The following is a 25,554-nucleotide window of genomic DNA, read 5'->3' as shown; positions in this document are numbered from 1 at the left end:
GAGTGAATCTCTTGGAGGATATATGTAATACAGATAGCGACAGACAGGCATTCAGAGAATTTGGCCCTGGAGCTCAGAATCTCGGTGTTGTATTTTATGAAGATGACTATATATCCAACTTGTCAGAGTTAAATGTCATCACATTGAGATAAAACTTTGACCTTACCCAGTTGATTGGAAGTTGAATTTTGTTTCTTGAAGTGGGTCTCTAGAACCTCCTAGCAACAGCTCTTGAGTGACTTGTTTTTTAATACTTTTAGGAAAAGCACCAGGGGGATAGATTAATGTTTTATTATAGGAGTGAATTTGGTTCATGTGCTCAGCATTGATACCCAAAGCAGCACAGTCCTGAGAAATTGCCTGAATATTTGTAGGAAAGAAATTGTCCACTGCATCATGAAGAAGAGGCTTTTTGGAACAAATCTCACTGCAAATTTCAATACTTTACGCTTTAAAATAGTGAGAGATAAGTCACAGTGCTCTCCTCCAAGCATGCCCACAGAGTGACCTGACTGCTACCACTTGTGGTTTACATGGAAACTTTCTTTAATTGCTCAGATCGGGTTTTGAGCAGCATTACAGTCAACCTCGTCTCTGCCTCCTCGGCAGGGTAGCAAGACGTAGATACTGCCTTTTTATGAATGCCAACATTAAACCAGAGAGTTAGAAGGTGCTGGGGTCGATGGTTCCCAACCCTTGAGAAGCATTTGGCTATACATACCAAAGTGCTATTTACTTCTGTGAGCAGGCGATTAATCTGTGCTACTCAATACACAACTGAGTGGAAATCAGGGAAGGTAGGAAAAAAAAGGAAGAAAGAAAGAAAGATCTACAACTGTTTCAATACCTAGTACATGATTGGCGCTGTCTAGGCACTATAAAACCCTTTTTGATCATCAAATCTTTACAACCCTATGATGTAAATTTCTTTTTACACACAAGGAAGCGGGAATTCAGAAAGGTGATATGACTTACGTTCACATAGCTTGGAGCAGGTAGAGCACGGTTTTAAACCCTGATTTGTCTGCCTCAAGACCTAGTGCTTTTTGGAACCCTTGTGCACTGTTGGTGGGAATGTAAACTGGTGCAGCCACCATGGGAAACAGTGTGCAAATACTTCAGAAAGCTAAAAATAGAACTAACATGTGATCCAGCCATCCCTCTTTGGGGTACATATCCAAAGGAAATTAAATCAGTATCTGAAAGAGATATCCGCACTCCCAAGTTCATTGCAGCAGTATTCACAATAGCCAGTGTGTGAAAACAACTTCTGTGTCTACTGACAGATGAATGAATAAAGATAGTGTGGTATAAGAAAACGTATCTGAAGTACTTAGTATAGTATTCCTCAGGAAGTAAATTACTGCCTTTTCTGTAGTGCACTGATTTTGAGGTATTTGTTGTGTTAAAAAACGAAACCCAACCGAGTACATTTGAAGATCTAATTAGCTTTATCCAACGATTCATGGATCAGGGAGCATCCCATCTAACAAGCAAAAGGGAGTTCTGAGGAGCTGTACAAAATGGAAGGCTTTTATAGGCAGAAGGGGATAGAAAGAGGAAGTTTCTAACAAAGAGTGGATTGTCTCAGGCAAGGTCACCTTCCTTTGGAGACAGGCAGGGTTCTATTCTGCCCGGTGACCTCACCAGTACTGGTCAGGTAATTCCAGATTGACTGGTTAAAGGTCACTTTTCTGGGAGTGGCTGAAACTGTAATTAGGTTGGATATTAAATCTTGGTTTGCTGTTGTGGGGTAAGTGACCTCATTCTGGGCTTCTCTTTCTTTTCTTTTCTTTTCTTTTTTTTTTTTTTTTTTTTAGCAATTCCCCCCTTTTGATCAGACTCTCAGCTTCACTGGGAGATGGCATTAGGGCCACTTCCAGCTACCATTCTGAAGTTCTTGCAGTTTTTATTGATCCTTGTGTGTTAGTCATAGGTCATGATGTTTTTGTGCTTAATCTCTGTGATATTCACAGGCCATGATTTCAGGTTCCCTTTTTTTTTTTTTTTTCCTCCCTGCAGTGGGCTGTTCCCTAACCAGAGATTGAACCCATGCCCCCCGCATTGGAAGCATGGAGTCTTAATCACTGGACCATCAGGGAAGTCCCCAGCTTCACAATTTTTAAGTTGGTCTTTCTCTTCATTCCTTATTTGATGTTCCAGTCTTAGGGAGATCACTTGCTTGGTGGTTAGTGGCTGTGGACATGCATTGGAAACTTTTGAGAGCACTTAGCATGCCAGGGAGACTACTAGGACTAGTATAGGTAGGGCAATTCCCAGTGTCTGGAGTGCAAGTCAGAAGCATAGACTCCAAGACCCAAACTAATCTAAGTCAAGTAAGTCCAAGAAGGACTCCATTGAAGGAGTCACCTTTCTAAGCCCAGTGGCTTGCTCAGTCATCTTATGTAACTGAGCTTCAACTTCCCCAGAAGTTAATCTAGGAGCAGCAGGTGGTGTTGGTCAGGGAAGTAGGGCCCAGCCAGAGGAAGAGAGTCCTGAATCACAAATGCCTCCTGGTTATTCCTGTTTGAATCAGGACCGAAAAAGTGACAGCCATGGATGCCAGTCAAAATTTTAGGGTCTGTAGACCACACAGGCAGTTTTATTCTTGTCTTTTGGTCCTTTTCTTTTTATAGAGCCTAGATGCAATGTTCACCAAGTTTGGGGTGTTAGCCAGAGAGAGGAAAACAGACCAAAGAAGAAATGGGGGACAAAGAAAGGATTTGTACCTGGGAGGGACCCAGAGGGTCCTATCTGGTTTCAATCCTCCCTTTTCTTTGATACTTATCAATCATGAGGAGAGCAAGTGTTGGACAAGAAAGGGAGTAACGGACGGAGAGGTTAATCATATATTCGGCAGAGGAGCTCGGTTTTAGGGGGACTCAGTTGCACAATGGGTCTGGACTTGGAAAGGAGGGGACAATGGAAATCTCTATTTTTCTCACTAGACTGGGCACTGAGACAGACATCTGAGAGAGCTGACTTTGGCAAGAATTTTAACCTTACCTGGCTTCTGCCAGCTTTCCAAGGATATGCAAGATTTTTCATTAATATTAGTTTCTTTGGCTATTTAAGGGAATAATGTAACAGCTTACCAGAAAATTCCTCAGAGTCCCATCAACCCTGGGAGAGACCCATATGAGTGCCCTCCTTCAAGGGTATATCTAGGGGCATCTGTAAGACCACTAACTTGACGGACTTCTGTTTATTGTCACGTAGTCTCCTCAGAGTGGAAAGACAATTCAGACAGAGAATTGCTAGAATGAGTACTTAAACACAGGAGGATAGAGGGGGGCAGTAGGAGTTATGTCAGTCTTTGATCTTTCATTTTAGGTACCTCTTGTGTCTTTCATTTTTCATTAGCCTTTAGCAACACAACTTTTATTTTATTTTATTTTATTTTATTTTATTTATGTTTTAGGCCACACCACGAGGTATGTGGGATCTTAGTTCCCCGACCAGACATTGAACCCACACCCCGCTGCAGTGGAAGCAGAGTCTTAACCACAGGACCACCAGGCAAGTCCCAGCAACAAAATTTTTAATGAAGCTCTTTTGGAATTTTGAAGCCTTTCTGGAGGCTTCTGTGTGCCAATTAAAACAGGCATTCCATTCTGCTTGCTTGATTTTGGAGTCCTTGCTTTTGAGTACACTTCTTAAGTAAAGGATCTTGTGTAATTGGAATGTTTCCCATAATGGCCTTGTAATTCTAGGTTGTTTTTAGTAAGATTTTTGTCATTTTTGTAGATATCGACAGTGTCTGGGACCATAGTTCTTAGACATAAAATAAGTAGGTGTGTCAGAAGGCGATATGCTTAACTTTTTAGGATTTGAGGATCTACATAAAACAAAACAAATAAACGTATGCACCTTAACACACCAGCAGTGACCAAGAAATATTACTGCAGAGTATCCAAGGGAAGGTCCTGTGTGCACCACCGGCAGGAGCTTGGGACAGGGGAAAGGGCCGAGCCAGCAGGCCCCCCCGGAAACAGGGCTGCAAGACTAGTCTGGGTTTCCAAAAAGGGGAACTGTGGACTGAAAAGCCAGTTAGGTAGGGAGCTCAACACAAAGAGATCATCCAATTTAACCAGTGTTAAGGTCTGATGAGCAGTCTTATAAAATTAAAATTAAAAAATATATTTCCGTGAGTTTGGGGAATCCTGTGAATCTGATGATTATCAATTGAATCATTTGACTCAATTCTTAAGGCATCTTGGTCTAGATTAAGTTTGCTTTGATAATGAGCTCAAGGGGCTCATCAATTTTTCAACAGACGATTCAGTTTATATCTTGCTTTCCTAATCTGTGCTAAGATACTGGAATTAAGGACTCTTAAAGTGAAGCGTGTTAATTAAAGCTTATTTATCAGGACCTCATCATCAGACAGATTTGCGGATGACCTTCCCATTCCAAGAGGTAATAAAGCTAAAAACCCGAGCTTCCTTCAGAGGTGCGATTGTTGGGTTGACTGTTCTGCTGTCTGACAGCACAATCTCTTATCCCAGAAGTATTGATTTAGTCATTTTTCCAAGAAGTCAGAAGTACATAACGAGTTCTGTAAGGTCTTCCAAAATAAGTAGGACTCTGTCTCATATTACTTTGAAGCAAAAAGTTTTTGTTTTTTGTTTTTTTTTTAAACCTTTAAGATCAGAGTGATCAGGAAGCCAATTTGCTAACCTGAGAAAAGTAACCTTTTCGCTGGGCTGACGCAGTTTGGGAAGCTGTCTCTGAGCCTACACTGGTTTACTGGCTGATCTACATGTTGGCATTTACTTTTTTTTTTTTTTTTTTTTTTGGCATTTACTTTTGATTGTGTGGATGTTAAGGTTTCCTTTTTCTTTATAGCTGTACTTTGCTCGTAGCAAAGCATAAGGGCCGGGCTGAGGAGTGTTCCTTTCCAGTATCCAGGTGTCCTACCTGGATGTCATAGCATCACATCACAAAAGGAGAAATCCTTTCATAATCCTCTGATGTAGGTACTCATCAGAGGTACTATCTACACTTTTCAGATGAGTAAACCATACCTAATGGTGTTTATCACGAGAGCTTGTGATTAAATATTTTCCCCAATAGAGGGTGCATAGGCCAAACATTTTAATAGATCCAAGAAAGCTTCACATAGATTAATTAATTGCTCTTTAGCCAGTCTGAAAAGGACAATAACATAACCTGATTTTGGGGGGGAAGATATTTTATTTTTCCACATTTTATTCTCTCATACACATCTTTAGATATCAAGAACAGAACATGTTGTCCTAATTAGTATGGCACTGAAAAATGTTAGAGAAACTTGTTCTGATTTACTTTAAATCCTGAATACAGAATATGATTTTTTTCCTTTTTATTTTGATAGTTTAAAAACATTTTTATCTTTGATTATCTTACTTAAAGGTAACCTACTTGCTAGCTATGTAAACCTGAGCAGGCTACTTACTAGCTCTGGGCTCCAATTTCCTCATCTATCAAATAGGAGAAGATAATAATAAATACCTCCCAGGAGTGTTATCATAGTAATGGGTTAATTTTCAAAAAGTGACTATAGTAAGGCTTGGAACCTAGTAAGAGCTACGGGTTTGCTAAGTAAAAATTAAAGAGGGATAACATGTCCAGAGAAATCAGCCTATTTTTTTCCCCAGATAATTTCTAATGAACATTCTTCAATTAGGAGAAATAAAAGTATAAAAGAGTGACCCCTCAGAAGTATTTTCAGGTGTTGATTTAGAGTGTGCTCTAAGGATTGCAGCTCATCCTCTCTGGGCTGTAACCAGAGTATCAGCTCTTCAAGGGTTGGAATGGTATCTAACTCATTTTTACCCTCAAGCACAACAAAGAATTTTCCAGAATGCTGGTGTCCATGAAATATTGGTTGAATTAACAAGCATTTAATGTGTTCTTTTTTGGTAAGTTTCCTGAAATTTCCAGCTTGGTCAGACACCCCCTCTTCCAGACATCTCTGGTTGGTTCGGGTCCCTATGACTACGGCACATCGACCACAAAGTTGCTGTGGTGGGAGAATTCTGACATAACCAGGAGTGCCTGGAAGAGCTCAAGGTTGATAGCACAGAGCAGAGGTTGATAGCTTATAAAAACCTTACTGTCAAGTTCATCGTCCTCCCGTTAAATACTTCTAAAATAAATTTTGAAAATAAGGCCATGGCTTTGGTGTCCTTCCGTTTGCATCAATGTGGGGAAGCATGTAATCAAAGTATCTCATGCAAAAAAAAAAAGAAAAAGAAGAAGATTTTTGATAATGCCTGAAATTTTAAAACATTGTGTCTGATGAGTAGAATAGTTTTTAGAAGAGATCACTTTAGGGAAATTCAATACCTTAAAAAAATTGTTTAGCAAAGTGTTTATTGAACAATCAGGAAAATAAAATAATCTCTTGTCCATATTTAAACCATTTTCTAGAGGCTGCAGAAATGCACTTAAATATTACCATTGTTTTTTACATACTTATTGATGTCCTAGATTCTTATGGAGACAATGTACTAAGCATGAGAGTGATCAGTTTTAGTTATCATCGTCATTATTGTTGAATTTAACATCTTTAATACCCTTCATTCCTCACCCCCTCCTCCCAATTCCCACCACCATCCACTTCCTTCTTGGTCTAATCTAATCTTCCTCAGACTTGATCCCAGCCTGACTTAAACGAATTCACGCTGCTCTGCTCCACTAAATCCAGCAAGAGTTATGGTTGTGGAGTTTGCTGCCAGAAACCAAGCCCCGAATCTCCTTCATCGTTTCCTTGACCTGCTAGAAATCCAGTAGCTAAATGGGAGCTGCAAAACTGACCCTACAGCCACTTCTGCATACACCGGACCTCCTCCGAAGTTAATAGCAGCTCTTACTGCAGCCTCGGAAAAGCGTTTGCTTAAAAACTGTGTAAGAGAGTAGTGGGGGAAGACAAAGCGTTTACAAGAAGGAAGAAGTGTATGAAAGCTGGTGAAAGTATGAATGACTGCAGAGCCAAAGTTGATGGATGAGCTCGTAGGGGAAGGGATTCGTCTGGACTGAGGGGTCAGTGATGGAGGAAAACCTGTGCAACAGAGACAGTACATAGTGAAGTAACCATGGAGACAAGACTCTTTTCTCCCAAGACTCTTCCACATCTTCTTTCCTTAACGATTTTCTTTTTGATAATATCATCTCAAGAAACCACCTTGTTTTAACCTGCCAGGATTCTAGAAATCCATGTTTCTTCACGACATCCTTGTTATGGCCCTAGGATGCGATGCTGTTGGCGGTAGATATATTTAAGTGAGATGTCTTCCAGAACTGAGGAATCCCAGTGGCTTGTGTTTCCGGTCAGGTGTTACTGTCTGCGGCTACCCTCTGCGATGTAGGTTGTTTTGTGGAAAACACAGGATTAAAGCAGACACACAGCGTGCTTGTTCTCAGCGCCTGCGCTAGTCTGCTACGGCTGCCACGGCTGCCACGACAAAATACCATAGACGGGGTGCCGTAAATAACCAAGATTTACTGTCTCACAGTTCTGGAGGCTGGAAGTCTGAGATCAAGGTTTCAGCAGAGTTGGTTCTTTCTGAGAACTGAGAGGAAGAATCTTTCTAGCTTCTGCTGGTTTGCCGGCTGTCATTGGTGTTCCTTGGCTTGCAGAAGCTTCAGCACAATCTTTGCCTTTATCTTTGCGTGCTGTCCTCCCTGTGTGTGTCTGTGTTCAAATTTCCCCCTTTTGTGAGGATACCAGGCACATTGGATATGGTGCTCACCCCCCTCCAGTATGACCTCATTTTAACTAATTACACTCGCAACCGCTCTGTTTTCAAACAGGTCACGTTCTGAGGTATTGGGAGCAATGACATCATCCTATGAATTCGATCCATAACAGTGCCGATTTGGGGAAATTTCACTTAATTTACTGTTATTGGAAAACTATCGTTTTGATTGGGTGTTCCTTCTTGGATAGGCTTTTTCTTAATGAACAAAATCCATGAACTTAAAGACCTTTAATTAACAAAGTACAATTTCCAAGCTACTCAAATAGAAACTTTCATGTGTGTCTCACATGGAAAAACCTACCTATATGGGGTGAGAGTGGGGCACTGAGGTAACCTGGAGGTGGGTGAGGACAGGTGCAGCTGATCACTGGGGTCCAGCTTGCCTCTCTGCAATCACAGAGCCCTTCTCTTTCCTTCTTTCATTTTATTTTTATTTATTTATTTTAACATTTATTTTTATTGAAATATAGTTGATTTACAGTGTTGTGTTAGTTTCAGGTATATAGCAAAGTGACTCAGTTATGTATATATCATTCATATACCTATTCAGGCCCTTCTCTTTTGAAGTCAGGCCAAGTTACCCAAAAGAATCCTAGCAGTCTGTTTTTAACAGACTGTTTCTACACTAACTGGAATGAATTCTCTCCAAGCACATCTTCACCCCTTCGTCTGTTTGTTAAAGGAAGCCCTTCACGGTGACTGCTTGTCTTCAATCTCTGGACATGGGGTCTAGTGACAGAGAACTTGTCCAGACCTTTTCTATATCACTCAGTCAATGAGGAGCAATGGGGCTGGGCAGAGGTCATTCTGTTTCTGTTTTGTCTCTGGAATAAATTTACAAACCCTGTGAAAACATTTACCAAATTTACTGTTCATGTATCACATCCTCCCTGCTCTCTGCATGTATATACACACACACACTCTCTCTCTCTCTCTCTGCTGTGGGAAAGTCTTAGGGGCTATCATTGCTCATGGAATCTTCATTAACTCCCCTGAGAAATTTTAAGGTATTGGTTTATACTCAAAAATGAAGAGTATCTTATTTTTAACTCTGAACTCCTAGTACCTGCAGGGAATCAACACTGTGAGTCTGACTAAAAGAGGATGATTCAGGAAAAGCCATAGGGTTAATTCAAGCAAAAACAAGAAGAGAATCACAAAAAGAATTTTATTGGGGATTTTTGAGTATCTAGAAGCTCTAATTCATTTTTTAAATACTGTGGAGAAAATATGCAACCTGCTTTCCCACCCACAAAAGCTGGTGTCAGAATTCTCATTTATTATGATTCTTATTGGAAAAGGATTTCCATTATCCAAGTAGGGATTCTCAGGGATTACACACATGTGCTTGGGTGGTATAGAGAACTTTGAATCTAATTTTTATACACATATAAAATATGTGTATTTATAAAAGGGAAGATAAGGTAAAGTGTGATTATTTGTTTTGAGCACATTCTAGTTTTCTTTTCTTATTTCAAAACTAAGAATTTTTTTTCAGGGAACTATACTCCATATTTTGTAGTAACCTATAAGGGAAAAGAATATGAAAAAGAATATATATATATATATTCAGTTATGTATATGTATACTTAACTGAATATATATATATATAACTGAATGATTTTGCTGTACACCTGAAACTAACACAGCATTGTAAATCAACTATACTTCAATTTTTTAAAAAAGAATGTTTTAAAAAGTATTTGTCCAGACATTTTAAGATTCCTTCCAATCGTACTGTTAAATTAATTAAACAAGGAAACCATTAGAATGAGGGTGTCTAATGCCTTAGCAGCCTCTGTAAGCCACCAAGACCTAAGCCACCAGCAATTCCTGTGAATACCTGCAGGGCAAGAACCACCAATAGCAACCCGCCAGCTCCACTTTCCCAAATAATGCAAGCGTGAAGCTGTAGCAGGTCAGATGAGTTATTTACTTTGCTTCTGCATTTTCTCCACAAGACCCTTGTCCCAGCTCCTCTCTGTGGAGTACTCCTAACCACTTCTGGGTTGGCACTGCCCCATTCACACTGATGTTTGCTCAAATAAACTCTTAGCAATGTTAACATGTCTCAGTTTATCCTTTAGCGGTACCATCGAGGCACTAGTCTTCTTTTATTAAACCTTGTTCCTGATTTCTGTGGCACCACGAGAGAGTGATTCAAGAGGGGCAAGTGAGCATACACACACACACACACACACACACACACACAAACACACACACACTATTGCCGGCATCCTTCTTTAAGGAACGTGTCTTTCCTTAAAGAGTGTGTTAAGGATTGTACTGGAGACAGAGTGCTAACATTTCTCAGATTCTTTGCAATTACGCAGGACTTTGTGACTAGTTGTGGTCAATAGTTGTGGGTGGAAATGATGTGTAATATTTGTTACCTTAGCATAACGGCCTCTCTCTCAACTAATACAAAGATCTGCACAGGATACATCACAACACACTTTCATTTTTCAGATATCAGCAATTTTATCTTCCCGGTGTGAGAAAGATGGAGAAGGTGTATTCTGACAGTCAGGGGCTCTCAGTTTGGGATCATCTTTACAGCTAGGAAACAGGAGGCGACCAACCCATCTTTCTAGCTGACATATCAGATGAAAGATCAAAGGGACTGTCTTATCTTAAGAGGAAAATGTCATCACTTAAAATTTCATGCTGCTAACTGATGACTTTTCACTTACAGGACACTCAGGACTACCCAAAATATTGTCTTTGCTTAATTTAAATACATTTTTAACTTCCAACTCCAATGTTTAAACATTTGAATCCTTCTGTTAATCATACATTTTAAGTAGCAGAGCCAACACTGACAGCTGTTATATTATCTCAAAAAGACAATGTACCCTAAAATCAACTAGGCTCATCCCATTTGAGTACTCAACTTACGATCATACAAAATTTAATCTCTTGAAAACGGGTTTTTGATAATAATCAGACCTACTAAAATTATCTTCCAAGAAAGTAATTGCCTGAAGACATGGTATAAACGAAAGAAGCTGGCCTTACCTCCATATTGCCCAGAACAATGCACCCTCTCTCTCTACCTTGATATTCTGAGATTGTAGCCGCCATAACACCCAAGAATGGGGGATATAATTGTTCCAATTGACATACTTAGGAGTATGAAAAAAGAAGAGAGGAGAGCGGAGTAAGAGAGGTTGGGATGCAGGGGCAGGTAGGATGGGACGTAAATGTTCACAGGGTGTCAGGGTGGGTCTCGTTGAGAAGGTGTGATCTGAATAAAGATTGATGGAGGAGAAAGAGTGACCATGAAGGGATCTGGGGAAACAGTTCGAAGAGGAGGGCCCCGGGAAAGCCAAGTCTCTCCGTGGGAGCGTGGAGATCGCGAGAACCAGCAAAGAGCTGTCCACGGCTTTCCCTCCATTGTGATGCCAGACCTGGGACTCTTCTGAGCTGTAGAGCTGTGAAGCCCAGTTTTCACGTCATGGCCAGAGGCAGGGATGGCACACACTCTGCCCCGGATTCCTTCCCTCTATGGCGTAACAGTACGCACTCTGCCATTTTTGTGCATGACTTTAAATACATGAGTCAGTATTGCAAGCATTAGCTGTGCAAGTTCTTGGCTAAGGAAAGATTAATTTTTAACCTGATCTGAGCCTAAGCCTGAGGAATGAACTCAGAAATGGGGCAAATGAAACTTTACTTTGGGATCTGGATAATCGGAAGGATGGTTTCCTATTAGTATGAAATGTGTCACTAGGATTTTAAGTCTCTATTGGATGGTCAAAGTGGCACATATGATTACTAGTCACCCAAAATATTCCAGTAACAAAATGAGTGGCTGATATGAGAATTCTTAGTGGCTGATATGAGAATTCTTAGTGGCTGATATGAGCATTCTTCTAAGGGAGAAATGCAACTTTTTTTTCTAAAACACCCGGCTGGATAAGCCCTTGAGGGTTCATAGGTTTTGATGAAGAGCGTGAACTGTGAGGCTATAAAATTGGAGGTCTGAGTCAAGATTGTTTATTGCTGCAGGAGACTTGGATCTAGATTGTATAGGAGTTACGGGCGGAGTTAAAAGGCGGATGGATAGTGTAAACACTGGTCGTTGGTTGGTTATGAGATTGTACATTTTTTATTAAGCATTATTGACATATTCAAACCTGGCATGGAATGATTCCTAAAGCACAAGAACTCTTTGATAAATGTTTCCTGAGTTTCTATAATAATGAAACACTAAAGGACTTACAAAGACCACAGCAAGCCTTTTAATCAACGATTAATTCCAGGAACAAATTGTAAAATTAAATTCATTACAGGAAAGCCTCGTTTACTTTATCATTGTAACAAATGAAAAATTTGCAAGAGAGTTTGAGGAAACTTATAATCAAAGACAAGGACGAAGCTCAGAAACCAGGGTGTGAGTGACAGTGTCATTTGATAAAGTTCCCTGAGATGTCTGTAGTCATTTACTTATTGGGTTGGAGAAGCTCAGCTAAGAAAGTTTAATTTATCAAACAGATTTATCTTTTCAAGATGTTCTTATAAACAACATAAACACCATATTGTCTAAGATGAGCTTCTGGCCATACATAATTAGGAATTGACACTATAATTTTTCAAGCCATATAGCTAGTGAAGTTAGAATCAGATAATTTCTACTAGCTGGTTAAGGTTATAAAGAATGGTCAGTATGACACTGGGTATTATAAGTGCTCTCAGCTCCTGCAGGAAAGTCTTTGATTTTCTCTCACCTGCTGTGTATCAGGATGACTGTTTAGAAGTCTAATGTGTTTGCTGCCTCTCTGTGAATTAGAAGAGAAGAGGAAAGGAGAGAAAAGAAAAGAGGATAAATGTCTTAGGCTGAGTGACCTCAATAAAGGGAGAATGCAAAAACCAAACCCACTGCCACCCGAATGCTAGATATTCAGGAGAGAAAACTTTCCAACATAGACCATATAGATGGGAAAAAGACATCACCAGCCATTAAGCTGGGGCAGAAGGAATTCATTTACATCTTCACCGTGTCTGGAAATTAGATGGTGGAGGTGGTGCTGATGAGTAGGTGGACAGTATAGAGGTTGGGGGAAGATCAGTCCGTTCATTTATCTAAAGAGGACCGGCCTGAGTACGAGACCAAAGTTCACGAGAAAATGCTGAAGGAGAGCGACAAGTCTCTGTTCCAGAAATTGGGAACCAGTACGACCAAGAATGAGAATGAGTGTGTGGACAAATGGGAGAGCAGGTCAGAGAAGAAAGAAACCATTTCAGGCGTGGTGCCTCTGGACTCGTCACCTGTACCTCTAATAACAATAGCAGTCACCTCCAGACCAGCCAGGTCAACGACAGCTAACCTTCATTCAGTCCTTTCTGTGGGCCAGGCACGGTTCTCAGTGCATTATATTATTTTATTCTCGCAATAAACTTATGAGGCTGGGAAAAAAATAAAGAAGGCCTCAGGGGAGAAATGGGACAGATTCTTATCCAAGTGAACTTGAACTTCCAAGGAGGTACAGGCGGTATGCCTAGAATGCTTTAATTAGAAATGGGCTCTGATGTTGGGAATGAATTTCCTGACAAAATACCATCTTTCAATGATCTGGTTAGTTACTCATTGCCCGCTACACCCAAGCAACAACCCTGGGCCACCACACTGGTGAAGAGTTATGTAATCCCATGATTGCCTTAAGTGAATACTGAAGACATAAGCAGTGAATCCTCCAAACTCTCAAGTGTTTTCATCCATACCATAACTCCTGGTCATGGCCGTTACTTTTTTTCTTCATGTATTTTCTTCATTCAGAAAGAATGATTCAAAAATTTTTAAATGATGCCATATCATGCCACTCCCTGATTATACACTTCAGTGGTTCCAGGACTCTGTGTTTCAAAGCACTCAATTTTACTTGATAGATCTTTCCTCAATCACGTGTTATTATTTATTTAATCTGTTTATTTGCTGAATATCTGTTTCTTCTACTAAACTATTAGCTTTATGAGGACACAGAGCATATCAATTTATCCAGCCATTATTTTTTATTCATACTTCTTGAACAAGATAAAAATGTTTCCTGACCACATGGACCTTACAGTTTACTAGGAAAATTTTTAAAAAATCAAACAGGTAGTAATATAAAGTATGAGTTGCAATTTTAGAGACAGTAACGCCATGGGAGTGCATGGAAGAAACAGCTAGCCAGTCTGAGGGATTGGATTAGGTCAGAAAAGAATTTCTGGTATAAATGATACGTAAGCCGAAACTTAAAAGGTGAACAAATGCTAACCAGGCAATGAAGATGGCTAAGAGTATTTCTGGAAGAGGGGAGAGATGGTAAAAGAATTATGCTACGGATGCTTATGATACGGTTCAACATGGATGTGCTTGGTGTGTGAGATGAGTGACAAAAAAGGAGACTAAACAGATAGGAAGGGTGTTGTGAGCCATCTCTGAGCTCTTAAGAGCATCAGAAAAGCCATTGAAGTGTTATAAATTAGGATTCAAAGGATCACAGAAACTCATCCAGGTACTTGGGCTTCTTTTTGAGAAAGACCTGGGGGAAAGGATAGAGGTAAGCAAGTCAGACAGTTTCGGTAAGCCAAGTGAGTAGCTAGGATGACTTGAAATCGGACAGGAGTGGGGCCGTTGGGAAAAGAGAAAAGTCTAAAAATGATTAGAAAGTAGGTTAAACAAGATTTGATTTTTGACCAAACGTGGGAATGAAGGACAGAAAAGAGTCAAAGGAGACTCTGAATTTTCTGGTGTGGGCAGTGGGGAACACATAGGAGGAAGCTGGTTGGAGAAAAGGTGAGGATGATGGAGTTCAGTTTGGGATACACTGAGCTTAAAATGCCCAGAAGCCAGTAAAGTTGCAGTGTCCACTAGGCAGGTATGCACACAGGTAGGAGGCTTCACAGAGAAATCGGGCACGAAGATTTGAGACTTACAACCATGGGGTTGATAAAAATCACCTGTGCAGAGCAAGCAGAGAAGATGGCCTCGGTAGGACTAAACCGTGAGGAAATGATTCATATTTAAAGGGCAAGCGTGAGAAGAGGACCTTTAAAAAATATCTGAAAGGAAAAGAGGTTAGGATTATGGAAATCGATGGAAGAAAGTGTTTCAAGAAAGCAATGGTCAACAAGTGGTGAAAAGTCCCCAGCAGATCTGTCAAAAGAAATTTGCCACTCACCTTGACAGTAGTGGTTTCAGTAGGGAAGAAAGCTGGATTGCAGTGGGATACCAGGGAATGGGGATTAAAATACATAACTGTTAAAAGACGCTTAGTTGAACAGGAAGAGAGATAGGGGGATAGCTGGAAGGGAGTGTGCCGTTAGCAATTTTTTTAACTTTTAATCGAAGAGATGCTCAAACATGCTTCATACTTACACAAAACAATCAGTAGAAAGTGAGTGGTGGAAGTCACCAGTGTAATTGAAGAAAAATGTTCAAATCTTTATATTCTGAAATATATGTGATTTTCTAACGTGGGTAAAATCAAACATCGGGAAATCATGCTAAGTATGACAACAGTATTCTATTTTCAAGCAGTTTCCATTATCTGTCAAACATTGTAGAACATTTAAGTTAGGCATGAAATTTATTTTGGCTCATAATGTCCTTAATAGAAACTTTGTTTGGATTTCATTGTTGACAAGATGTTTGAAATTGGACATTTTGGAGCATAGCCATCCATTTGTTACGCATTTCGTGGTGAAAGTGTTCAACTTTCTGAGGAAAGGTATTGAGGATTATGTTAAACAGCTAGAGGCGGCAAAGCAAATTTCTTGTTCTGGGTCAAGTAAAGAAGTCTGTGGTATCAACTAGTTAGATATGTTACACTAAGGAGAGCAAAATTAGCCTTGACCCATTTCTGGCAGGTCTAGAAAAACATGAGATATAATTTCTACCACACACAAAGTGTTGCATCAGAATAACATAGGGTATCACTGTTGAGCCTAGAAAGAGCCAGGCTTATGCTGTACTTGGACAGACCCTGCCTCCCAATGGGACCAGAAACCTCAATGACTCTCCAGGTTGAATCAATTCAGAGATTTAGGAACTATGTGGGCATTCACACTGGAAAGTCAGTGACCACCATTGATGATCTCAAGAGGTGACAAATTCCACCAGGATATGCGGTTGGTGAAGACTTTCCATGTGAGCAAACACAAATCAGCTCTGATACAAGGTGCATAAAAATCACAGAGAGCTCTTATGAGGATCATTGGAAAAGAAAAGAGAGACGAATGTCACTCTCATTTCGTCCACATTTTCTTTTCTCTTCCTATAGATAAATTTGCGAGAATCATTCCAGAAAAGAAAATGAAAAATGAAAATGGTTGCTAGTCCAATAATGGAAACTGTTGTGATTAAGTTTTTGGAAAGTTTGAAATGGAAAGAGAGTTTAGTGCAGATAGGGTAAACAAATCAGCCCACCACTTGTTTTTGTTAATAAAGTTTTATTAGAACACAGCTTCACCCATTTGTGTCTGTCTTGACTATGGCTGGGGCACACTTTAGTAGTTGTAACAAAGACTTTATGGACTTCAAAGATAAAAATATTTTCTATTTGGCTCTTTAGAAAAAAATTTGCCAGCCCTCTAGTCCAGTGAATCAGTTTAGTTTTTCAAAACTTTCTTTCTGTAGGTTCCTCTTTTTCCCTGCCTATGAAAATACGCTGAAGCAAATAGCAAGTGCAAACGATTTAATTTATAATTGTGTATATGAGACTAAAGACATAACTACTCCTCAATCAGACTTCTCTGATCTCAGTGGAAACGGATGGGGAGCAATAGGAGAACGTGAGTGTGTAAAGATAAAGAGTGACAGGAAAATAGCTAAGAAAGCGTTGATTCATAAGGTCAAATGCACTTCCAAAGAAAATATCTTCAATTTTCATATCCTTTCAATCCTTCGTCAGATAACTCATAGACTTGGCATTTAAGAGGCTTAAAAACAATCAGATCAAATGGGTCTCATTCTTCTTGGTTGTCTTGCCCTCATCAAGTGGTAATTTCTTTATAAGGAAGGAAACAAATTTAGAGGAAGGAAACAAATTTAGAGGAAGAAAACATCGTGTGTATTGAAGTGGCTTTTTTTCTACTTGGTAGGAGTGACATTAAGTCAAAACTCTCCAAATAAAAGCTAGAATGCTATTTCCTATTATTTGCTCTGTCAAACTGGGGCTCTCCTATGTCCATACTCTTCAGAAATTTTTTTTGTGGTAGATGATCATAGAATTTGATAAATGAAGTTGGATTAATTTCTATTACTTGTTCTTAGGCAAAAATGATATCAAATGCTTAAAAAATACACTTTGCCCTAGTAATTCCTTTATTTCAAAATCATTCTAAATAAATTATTAAGGTTATAGGCAGCTACTTAAATATAGAATGTACAACAGAAGAAATCTTTACAGTAAGTAAACATGAAAAATATCTAAATGACCAATAATAAAGGATTTGGTTAAGTAAATTATGGTGTATACATTAAATGATCTACTTACAGCCACTGAATGATATTGTAGGTAAATATTTTTTAACACAGAAAATGTTCATAATATCATCTAAGTGAAGGAAACAGGATACAACATGGTATGTACATTTTGGTACAATTTTTATTTAAAGCTATACTTTTACACCTATACCCCAGCTTTTTTTTTTTTTTTTTTTTTTTTTTTTAGCAGTATGCGGGCCTCTCACTGCTGCGGCCTCTCCCGCTGCGGAGCACAGGCTCCGGACGCGCAGGCTCAGTGGCCATGGCCCACGGGCCCAGCCACTCCGCGGCATGTGGGATCCTCTGGGGCATGAACGGTCCCTCCGGGACCGGGGCACGAACACGTGTCCCCTGCCTCGGCAGGCGGACTCTCAACCACTGAGCCACCAGGGAAACCCTACCCCAGCTTTTAAATTTTAAGTTTTATTTTTATTTATACCCCAGTTTTTAATTCTAAAGTGTATAATTTTTGTTATGGTCTAATTTAGACATATACACATCACATTTTTAATTGTGATTATTTTAACAATAAAATATAGATATTTTAAATGTTAAAAAACTGTATATTCTTGTTTTTCTTAAATTAATTTTTAAAATATAAGAATATTATTTTACATTTTGTAAAAGGCTAATACTGTACAATAATTAAATGTAGAAATAAAATTACAGTATATTTTACTTTCACTTGGCTAATTTTTGTTCATTATTTAAGCTTTCACTTAAAATATTTGTGAAGTTACTTTAAAAGTTTCTGAAATGAAGGTGTATTATGTTTGAATCAGACTTATTTGAGTAAAAAGCTAAGAAATAGACCTCCTTTTATCTTAGCAGTCCTCACTGAGACATGACCAAGGGCACAGAACTAGATGAACTTTGAAGTTCACTTCTAGTCTCATAATTCACTGAAAGTGCCTGAAGATGTGAACTCAGCTCCTAATTTACAGTACATCAGAGACTCTGCTTTTAGAAGTTTATGGATACTGGTATATGTAAAATATGGTGGTTAAAAAATTCAGTCCCACAAATCAAGCATCAGGATTAGAGGTGATCATTTGTCAAAAAACAGGTTAGTTTAGCTTGATGAGGCTGTCCTCCAGTTCTTGAGTTCACAGTGTTTTAGTAAAGAATTGGGGGTTCTCACATCACACCACAGTTGAGGTCTGGTCAGGAATCTAGGGTTTCCCTTGAAAGGATCTAATCCATGTTTAGGTAACTATGATTTTTCTATAATTTGTTATCTGGTCACTTATTTGTTAGTTTAAATAGTCAAGATTTAAATTTTACTGCACTTGTAACTAAACAACTTGTAAAACAACTTGAATTTTTTTTCTAATCAGGTTTTCTGATTTTGGAGTCTGCCTGGTTGACTGAACATCGGATGAATGACTTGGGCTCCCCTGTCTTTGGTGAGCTGGACAGATGTGGTACTTGTGAAACGTTGTGGGGAAAGATCTCAATTTCATCCTTTCCACTTAAACCTAAACTCAAAAACATTTTATTTTCCCTAAAAGTATACATCGCAATTTACCTTGGAAAGTCTTGGAATACAATATTTTAGTTTCTCTGGGAATATAATTATCTGCAATGAGTTTTTACATATTGTAGGAAATTAATATTTCCCAAAGGATAGAGGGTAAACCCAGCTGCCATTTTGAGTCTTGGATGCATTGGAACACGTTTTCCTGCTGCTACTTCTGATAGAGCTGACTTGACTCCAAATAAATTGTCAGTAAAGGGAGCATTGACTTATACTGGCTTGATTTTACATATTCTCGTATATGAAATGAGTTTTTTTTGTTTTAACAAAAAGTAAGTCAAATGTCTGACTTGCTAGTTATATTTGAAAAACTTAGAAAGAAGAAATAATAAGGTAAAATTTTACTGTAGAATAAAGTGTCAGATTGTTTCCTAACAATATACTGGTATTCACTCATTCGATTACCAAATTTAATCAACATCGAAATTCCAAATCACTACCAATTTTTTGTTGTTGTTCATAAAGCCTTTCATTATTAGCCTTAAAGCCAAGGCAAAGATGAACATGACTAGGTATTTTGCTTGCTACTCTGGTCTTTTGCTACATACTGATGTGATAGAAATTGTCTTCCTGCCAGAAGGTTTTATGTTGCTTTATCAAAATCACTTATTTACTGCTGGGACTGGATTTTAAAGCTACATTTTCCTCTGACATTTGGGTGCTAAACTGAGCCACTATGTATATTTTTGAAATGTAAAAAGCTATATTCTGAAAGATTTTTTTGGTGTTCAACAAAAGTGCCTTGTTCATTGTTATTTAAAAGTATTATCCTCAATTACCTCAATTGTAATTAAACTTAGTATTAAATTAATTAGTATTCAACCTAATTAAACTCAAAAGCTTTTGCACAGCAAAGGAAACCATAAACAAAACAAAAGGACAACCCACAGAATGGGAGAAAATATTTGCAAACGATGTGACAAACAAGGAATTAGTCTCCAAAATTTACAAACAGCTCATGCAGCTCAATATCAAAAAAACAAACAACCCAATCAAAAAATGGGCAGAAAACCTAAAGAGATATTTTTCCAAAGAAGACATACAGGTGGCCAAGAGGCACATGAAAAGATGCTCAACATCGCTAATTATTAGAGAAATGCAAATCAAAACTGCAATGAGATATCACACCAGTCAGAAAGGCCATCAGCAAAAAATCTGCAAACAATAAATGCTGGAGAGGTTGTGGAGAAAAGGGAACCCTCCTACACTGTTGGTGGGAATGTAAATTGGTGCAGCCACTATGGAGAACAATATGGAGGTTCCTTAAAAAACTAAAAATAGAGCTACCAGATGATCCAGCAATCCCACTACGGGGCATATATCCAGAGAAAACCATAATTCAAAAAGACACATGCACCCCAATATTCATTGCAGCACTATTTACAATAGTCAGGACATGGAAGCAACCTAAGTGTCCATTGATAGATGAATAGATAAAGAAGATGTGATATATGTATACATATATGTGTGTACATATATATATGTGTATATATATATATATATATATAATGTAATATTACTCAGCCATTAAAAAGAATGAAATAATGCCATTTTCAGCAACATGGATGGACCTGGAGATTATCATATTAAGTGAAGTAAGTCAGACAGAGAAAGACAAATGTATGATATCGCTTATATGGGGAATCTAAAAAAAATGATGCAGTTGAACTTATTTACAAAACAGAAACAGATTCATAGACTTAGAGAAGAAACTTATGGTTACCAGTGGGGGATAAGTGGGGAGGAGGGATAGATTGGGACTGACATGTACACACTGCTCTATTTAAAATAAAATGCCTTCCCATGAAAAAAATAATGAAAGTATTTCACATTAGATGGTGAATAAACAAGGGCAATCATCTCCTTTCCTGAACCCAACTCTCAAGATGCCACAAAAGTGAGAGGGTGAAAATGTAATATAAAATCAAAGAGTATTCATCTGGGAAGGCATAGATGCCTTGTGTGTGAGTGAAATCGAAGCCTAGGACAGCAGAGGACCTGGCACCATGGATAATAGGATAGGATTGAGAGTCCAGGTCTTTTATGTCCTACCATCGCTCTGGAGGTGAATGGTTGCCTGTCTAACTGCTTACAAGGCAGGAAAGCCAGAGCCTGCTGGGCTAGGGAACTCAAGGCAGGCCAGTGGGACTCCAAGCAGGTCTTTATCATTCCTTCTCACATCTGTCATACTCCACGGGTGAGATTACAATTAAAGAAGAAAATTGTCCAATGGAAAAACAACAAAAATAAATAAAAAGAAGAAAATTGTGGAATCTTTGGAAAAGAGCAGGAATTGGGATAGGGGAGTGGACTGAATTAATAAGAAATGAATTCGTGACAAGGAAAATTAGTCCAAGGAACTCTCCCAGAAGGCATCCTGCATAGATAAAGAGATGGAAAGTATATAAGGAGAGGTAAGTGATAGGGGGGTGGAAGTAGACATGTTAAGAGCCTTGAAGGGTCACAGAGGCTGAAAATGAATGGAGAGACATTAGCTTCTGCTCAGGATGTAGAAAGCTGGAAAGAGCATCACTCCTACCCTAACAACAAGAAAGACAAAACTGTACAAGTGATACGTGGTTTTTGAGTGCATCATAAAACTGAGACAGCAGGGTGACAAACTGGCCTGAAATCTAAGGAAAGGAAGGCACTTCCAGGGAAGTGGAGACGGAGCTAGAAATTTCTTTCAATACCAAGATGTTCACGTTAGCAAAGTAGGCAGCATTTCAGAAGCTAGTGTAGTACAGTGTGCTGTGGGGGGAGTGTGGATTAGTCACGAGTGGGATCCTTACAAAGCAACTTTCTAAATGTGTACTTTAACCTATTTTACAAATCCGAACGATCAGAATAATAACACTTATTTCCTAAATTTGTTGTGAGATTTATATGCGCCCATGTGTGTAGCATGTCTTATAGATGACGGTCATTTTCAGAATGATTTTTCATCTCTCCCTTAGCAACATGTTCTTGGTAACAGTATTTGTACTTTCTTATTATCTCTCATATCCGTTTCCTTATTTCTTCTTCTTCTTGTCACTTCCTTGGTTAATTTCTCATCTAGATTATTTCACTAATCTTGACAATTTTAGATAAGAAATTGTCTTCCTGACTACAAAGGCACCACACTCCCACATCTCCTATCTGTCCCACACACTGCAGGAAAAGCGATAGGAATAAAGGGCAATCCTGATTTTACCGCATGGCTCTTTTAAATCCCTCAGCTGTTTGCAAAGATTAAAGATGACACTCAGTGTTAGTAAGAATGCCAGAAAATAGCATTCATCCATTACTAATGGGAATAAAAATTGTTATTTCTCCAGAAACTGTTTGCCCTGTGAACCAGACACCTTTAAACAGTACTTGTTAGCCCAGCAGTGCCACTTACATGTACTTACTCTGAACGAAAACTAGAAAATTTGCTCTGGATTTCCAGCACAACTGCTTCTACGAGCAAACTTCTAAAAACCCTTCTCAACAATTGATCAATCTGTTAGAAGGAAAACAAGAGGAGAAAACAATAACGGAAAAAGAAAACTATGTTTATTAGTGCCAAGAGAAGAAAACGGCAACTACGTACCACAAAATCAAAGAAATCTCTGCAAAGTCTAGGGAAAATTGAATCAACCTGAAGGAACCAAAACTGAGAGAATTCATTGTTGTGGAAAATAAGTGGACAAGATATTTAGAAGCAGGGCTGTGGCATAAAATGTGTGTCAAGCCACATAATTATTTACCAATAGGATGTAAAGTAGATTTAATTTTCTTCTTTATGTTTTCCCCGTTTAAAAACATTTATTAATGAATGTGAACTAATTTGATAGCAAAAAAATCAATGAAAGTATTTCAGTGGCCCCTAAATACCCTTAATATAATGGGTAAATTGTTAACTTCTCCCTTTCATACTCCAGCTCTGCTGAAACATTTAGCTTTCCAAAATATTGTATGCTCTTTTTCTCTTCCACACCTTTGCAAGTGTTCTCCTTGCAACTGTCCAGGGAGTTCCTTGTAGTCATTTGTTACTCAGCTAAAACGTACCTCCTTCATGAAATATTCTGTGGTATCTCCAGGCAAGATGAGATTTCCACTTCGGTGATCGCATTGGACCCAGACCACACCTCAGCTGTGGTACTTACTTACGCAAGTGTGTTATGAGTGTGCATGTCTCTCTCCTGTACCATGAGAGCTCCAGGAATGCAGGGACGGTGCCACTTTAAACTTTATGTGGAATTTAATACACCTTTACTGAATCAACACACAGGAAATGGGCAGTAATACTTCATTTACTTCAGTCTCTTTCTTGGGTTTAGTGGGGACATTTCTCACAATATTGCCTAGAGGATGTGGTTGAGTAAAGAAGTATTTTTCTTGCATAGTGTTTTCTTTTATATTTATTGTTATATATTCATTTCTAATGAGAAAGTATTTAATTACTTTTTATTTTGTTCTATGTTTATTTATTTTCTGTTTATTCTTCCAGAACAAGAAGATCATGTTTCTTATGTTTGACTTGCTTCACATATACAATAAGCTGTATGCACATGAGTTCGCTTAAATTATTTTGCAGTAGCATGAACATATTTTCATTCATCAGACATAAATGTCATTACAATTACTAATTGTGTTGCTCAGATGTAACAGGCTTTACGATGTGCTGTGCAGGGGTGGTGCATTTATACAGGCGCAAGAAAACAAACTCATTGCTTTCCTTTTTGTCTGTACGAATCTGCCAAGAAAAACTCTGAGCTGCCTTTTAGACTTTAGTAGATTCGATTTATGGAAATTAAAAATATGTTCCTATGCAAAATGTCTCGTTAAAAGATTTTATGCCGATATCTAGTGAATTTTCAGCTTATTTAACCTAAAGTAAACCACAAAGTTCTTTCCAGAACCTCAACTAAACCCAATCTTTGGAGAAGAAAAGAAAGGAAAACAGCTTTAATTTTAGGAGAGAAGTTAATTTTTTAAAAAGTGATTAAAGGTTTTGACTTTATTATAACATTTTCATTTCTTTTTTAGCAAGACCACTAAATTGGTCCTTTCCGTAATTTAGACACTTTTTTTTTTTTTTTTCCTGGTACGCGGGCCTCTCACCGTTGTGGCCTCTCCCATTGCGGAGCACAGGCTCCAGTCGCACAGACTCAGCGGCCATGGCTCACGGGCCCAGCCGCTCCGCGGCATGTGGGATCCTCCCGGACGGGGGCACGAACCCTTGTCCCCTGCATCGGCAGGCAGACTCTCAACCACTGCGCCACCAGGGAAGCCCCCTAGACAAACACTTTTAATAGTCCTCCACCTCCTTGACAAATTAGAAGGGTCTAGATTTTCATAAAGTGGGGAGCCCTGTCAAAACACTTCTATGTTTGCATTTTTTTCCAGGTAAATGTCACAATACCCATAGGTCATACTTAATTTTGGATTCTTATCTAAAATTGCCTTGAAATAACTGGTAACATGGCAAAAGCTTTTCTCAAGGTATGTAACATTTAACCTTCAAACTTTGGCTGAAAACTGAAACCAATGCGAGTTTTTTTTTTTTTAATAAATTTATTTATTTATGGCTGCGTTGGGTCTTCGTTGCTGCACGCAGGCTTTCTCTAGCTGTGGCGAGCGGGGGCTACTCTTCATTGCGGTGCGTGGGCTTCTCACTGCGGTGGCTTCTCTTGTTGCGGAGCATGGGCTCTAGGCGCTTGGGTTCCGTAGTTGTGGCATGCAGGCTTAGTTGCTCTGTGGCATGTGGGATCTTCCCGGACCAGGGATCGATCCCGTGTCCCCTGCACTGGAAGGCGGGTTCTTAGCCACTGCGCCACCAGGGAAGTCCCCAGTGTGAGCTTTGATAGAATAAAAAGGAGAGAGAGGAAGAGGGGAAGGAGTGGAGGGGGAGAAAGGAAACACGTTAAGTAGAGGACAATACCAGGTTGCTAAAATGTGATTTTTGCATTTGATTAAATCATATTTTATCAAAACCTACTTTTCCAGTTTTAGTTATGATTCACAGTGTTATCTATGAATCACCGTCATGACCACATGCACACACGCTATGGATTACAATCAATACAAATGACGCAGGTTGCATTTCGAGTCTTCAGAACTTCTGGTTTGGCAGTTTGCCAGCTTTTTCAGGCTCCGCATAAAGGAGAAACAAAATTTCTGCAAAAGCATTTCTTTCAAAAATTTTTTTTTTTTTTTTTTTTGCGGTACGCAGGCCTCTCACTGTTGTGGCCTCTCCCGTTGCGGAGCACAGGCTCCGGACGCGCAGGCTCAGCGGCCATGGCTCACAGGCCCAGCCACTCCGCGGCACGTGGGAATTTCCCGGACTGGGGCACGAACCCGTGTCCCCTGCATCGGCAGGCAGACTCTCAACCACTGCGCCACCAGGGAAGCCCAAGCATTTCTTTCAAAAACATGGTCCAGACTTGCATAGAACCATGGAATTTGCTAGTCAGACTACTTAAGAAATGCAACTTTTTCTGTTTTGTGCAGTTTTGCGTTTGTGCTAAAATGGTTGGCCTGTACAGAGTGTATTTTTCCCCATGTGTTCCCTGAAGCGATGAGTTAAATAAGACAAGCTGTGGGCATGTTATGGTCTGATCCTGTGACTCATGTGTTGGCAGTGGTCGTGTAAACAGAGCTACTGTGTCTGAAGGTGATGGGTAGCTAGTTAACTTCCTGACAGTTCAATACGCAAACCAACTTTAAAGACTTTCAAAACAAAGACTATAACAAGGATTTGATTTCTCAATCTTTGAATCTCGTTATGAGATTTTTTCATTGAAATAGAAAAAAGATCTAAACTTCAAAAT

General features: G+C 39.1%; 1 protein-coding gene across 8 annotated transcripts in view; it reads left to right on the top strand.

Annotated features, from left to right (window-relative positions):
• The window catches only part of CEP44 (centrosomal protein 44), a 130,733-nt gene that overhangs the window by 56,548 nt on the left and 48,631 nt on the right, over positions 1-25,554 (top strand). For 3 of the 8 annotated variants that reach the window (XM_060155801.1, XM_060155800.1, XM_060155799.1), the window contains 2 exons: positions 3,422-3,519; positions 18,555-19,075. In XM_060155801.1, coding sequence (XP_060011784.1) covers positions 3,422-3,519; positions 18,555-18,775 — 319 coding nt within the window. In that variant the 3' untranslated portion in view covers positions 18,776-19,075. Of the gene's footprint in view, positions 1-3,421; positions 3,520-18,554; positions 19,076-23,231; positions 23,578-25,554 lie in introns of those variants that run through there. The other 5 variants (XM_060155803.1, XM_060155802.1, XM_060155804.1 and 2 more) reach the window with 4 other exon arrangements.

Source organism: Lagenorhynchus albirostris, chromosome 7 (assembly GCF_949774975.1).
Source record: "Lagenorhynchus albirostris chromosome 7, mLagAlb1.1, whole genome shotgun sequence".
Classification (NCBI taxonomy): domain Eukaryota; kingdom Metazoa; phylum Chordata; class Mammalia; order Artiodactyla; family Delphinidae; genus Lagenorhynchus; species Lagenorhynchus albirostris.
The sequence above is the reverse complement of the archived record's forward strand: the minus strand, read 5'-3'. Positions and strand labels throughout refer to the sequence as shown.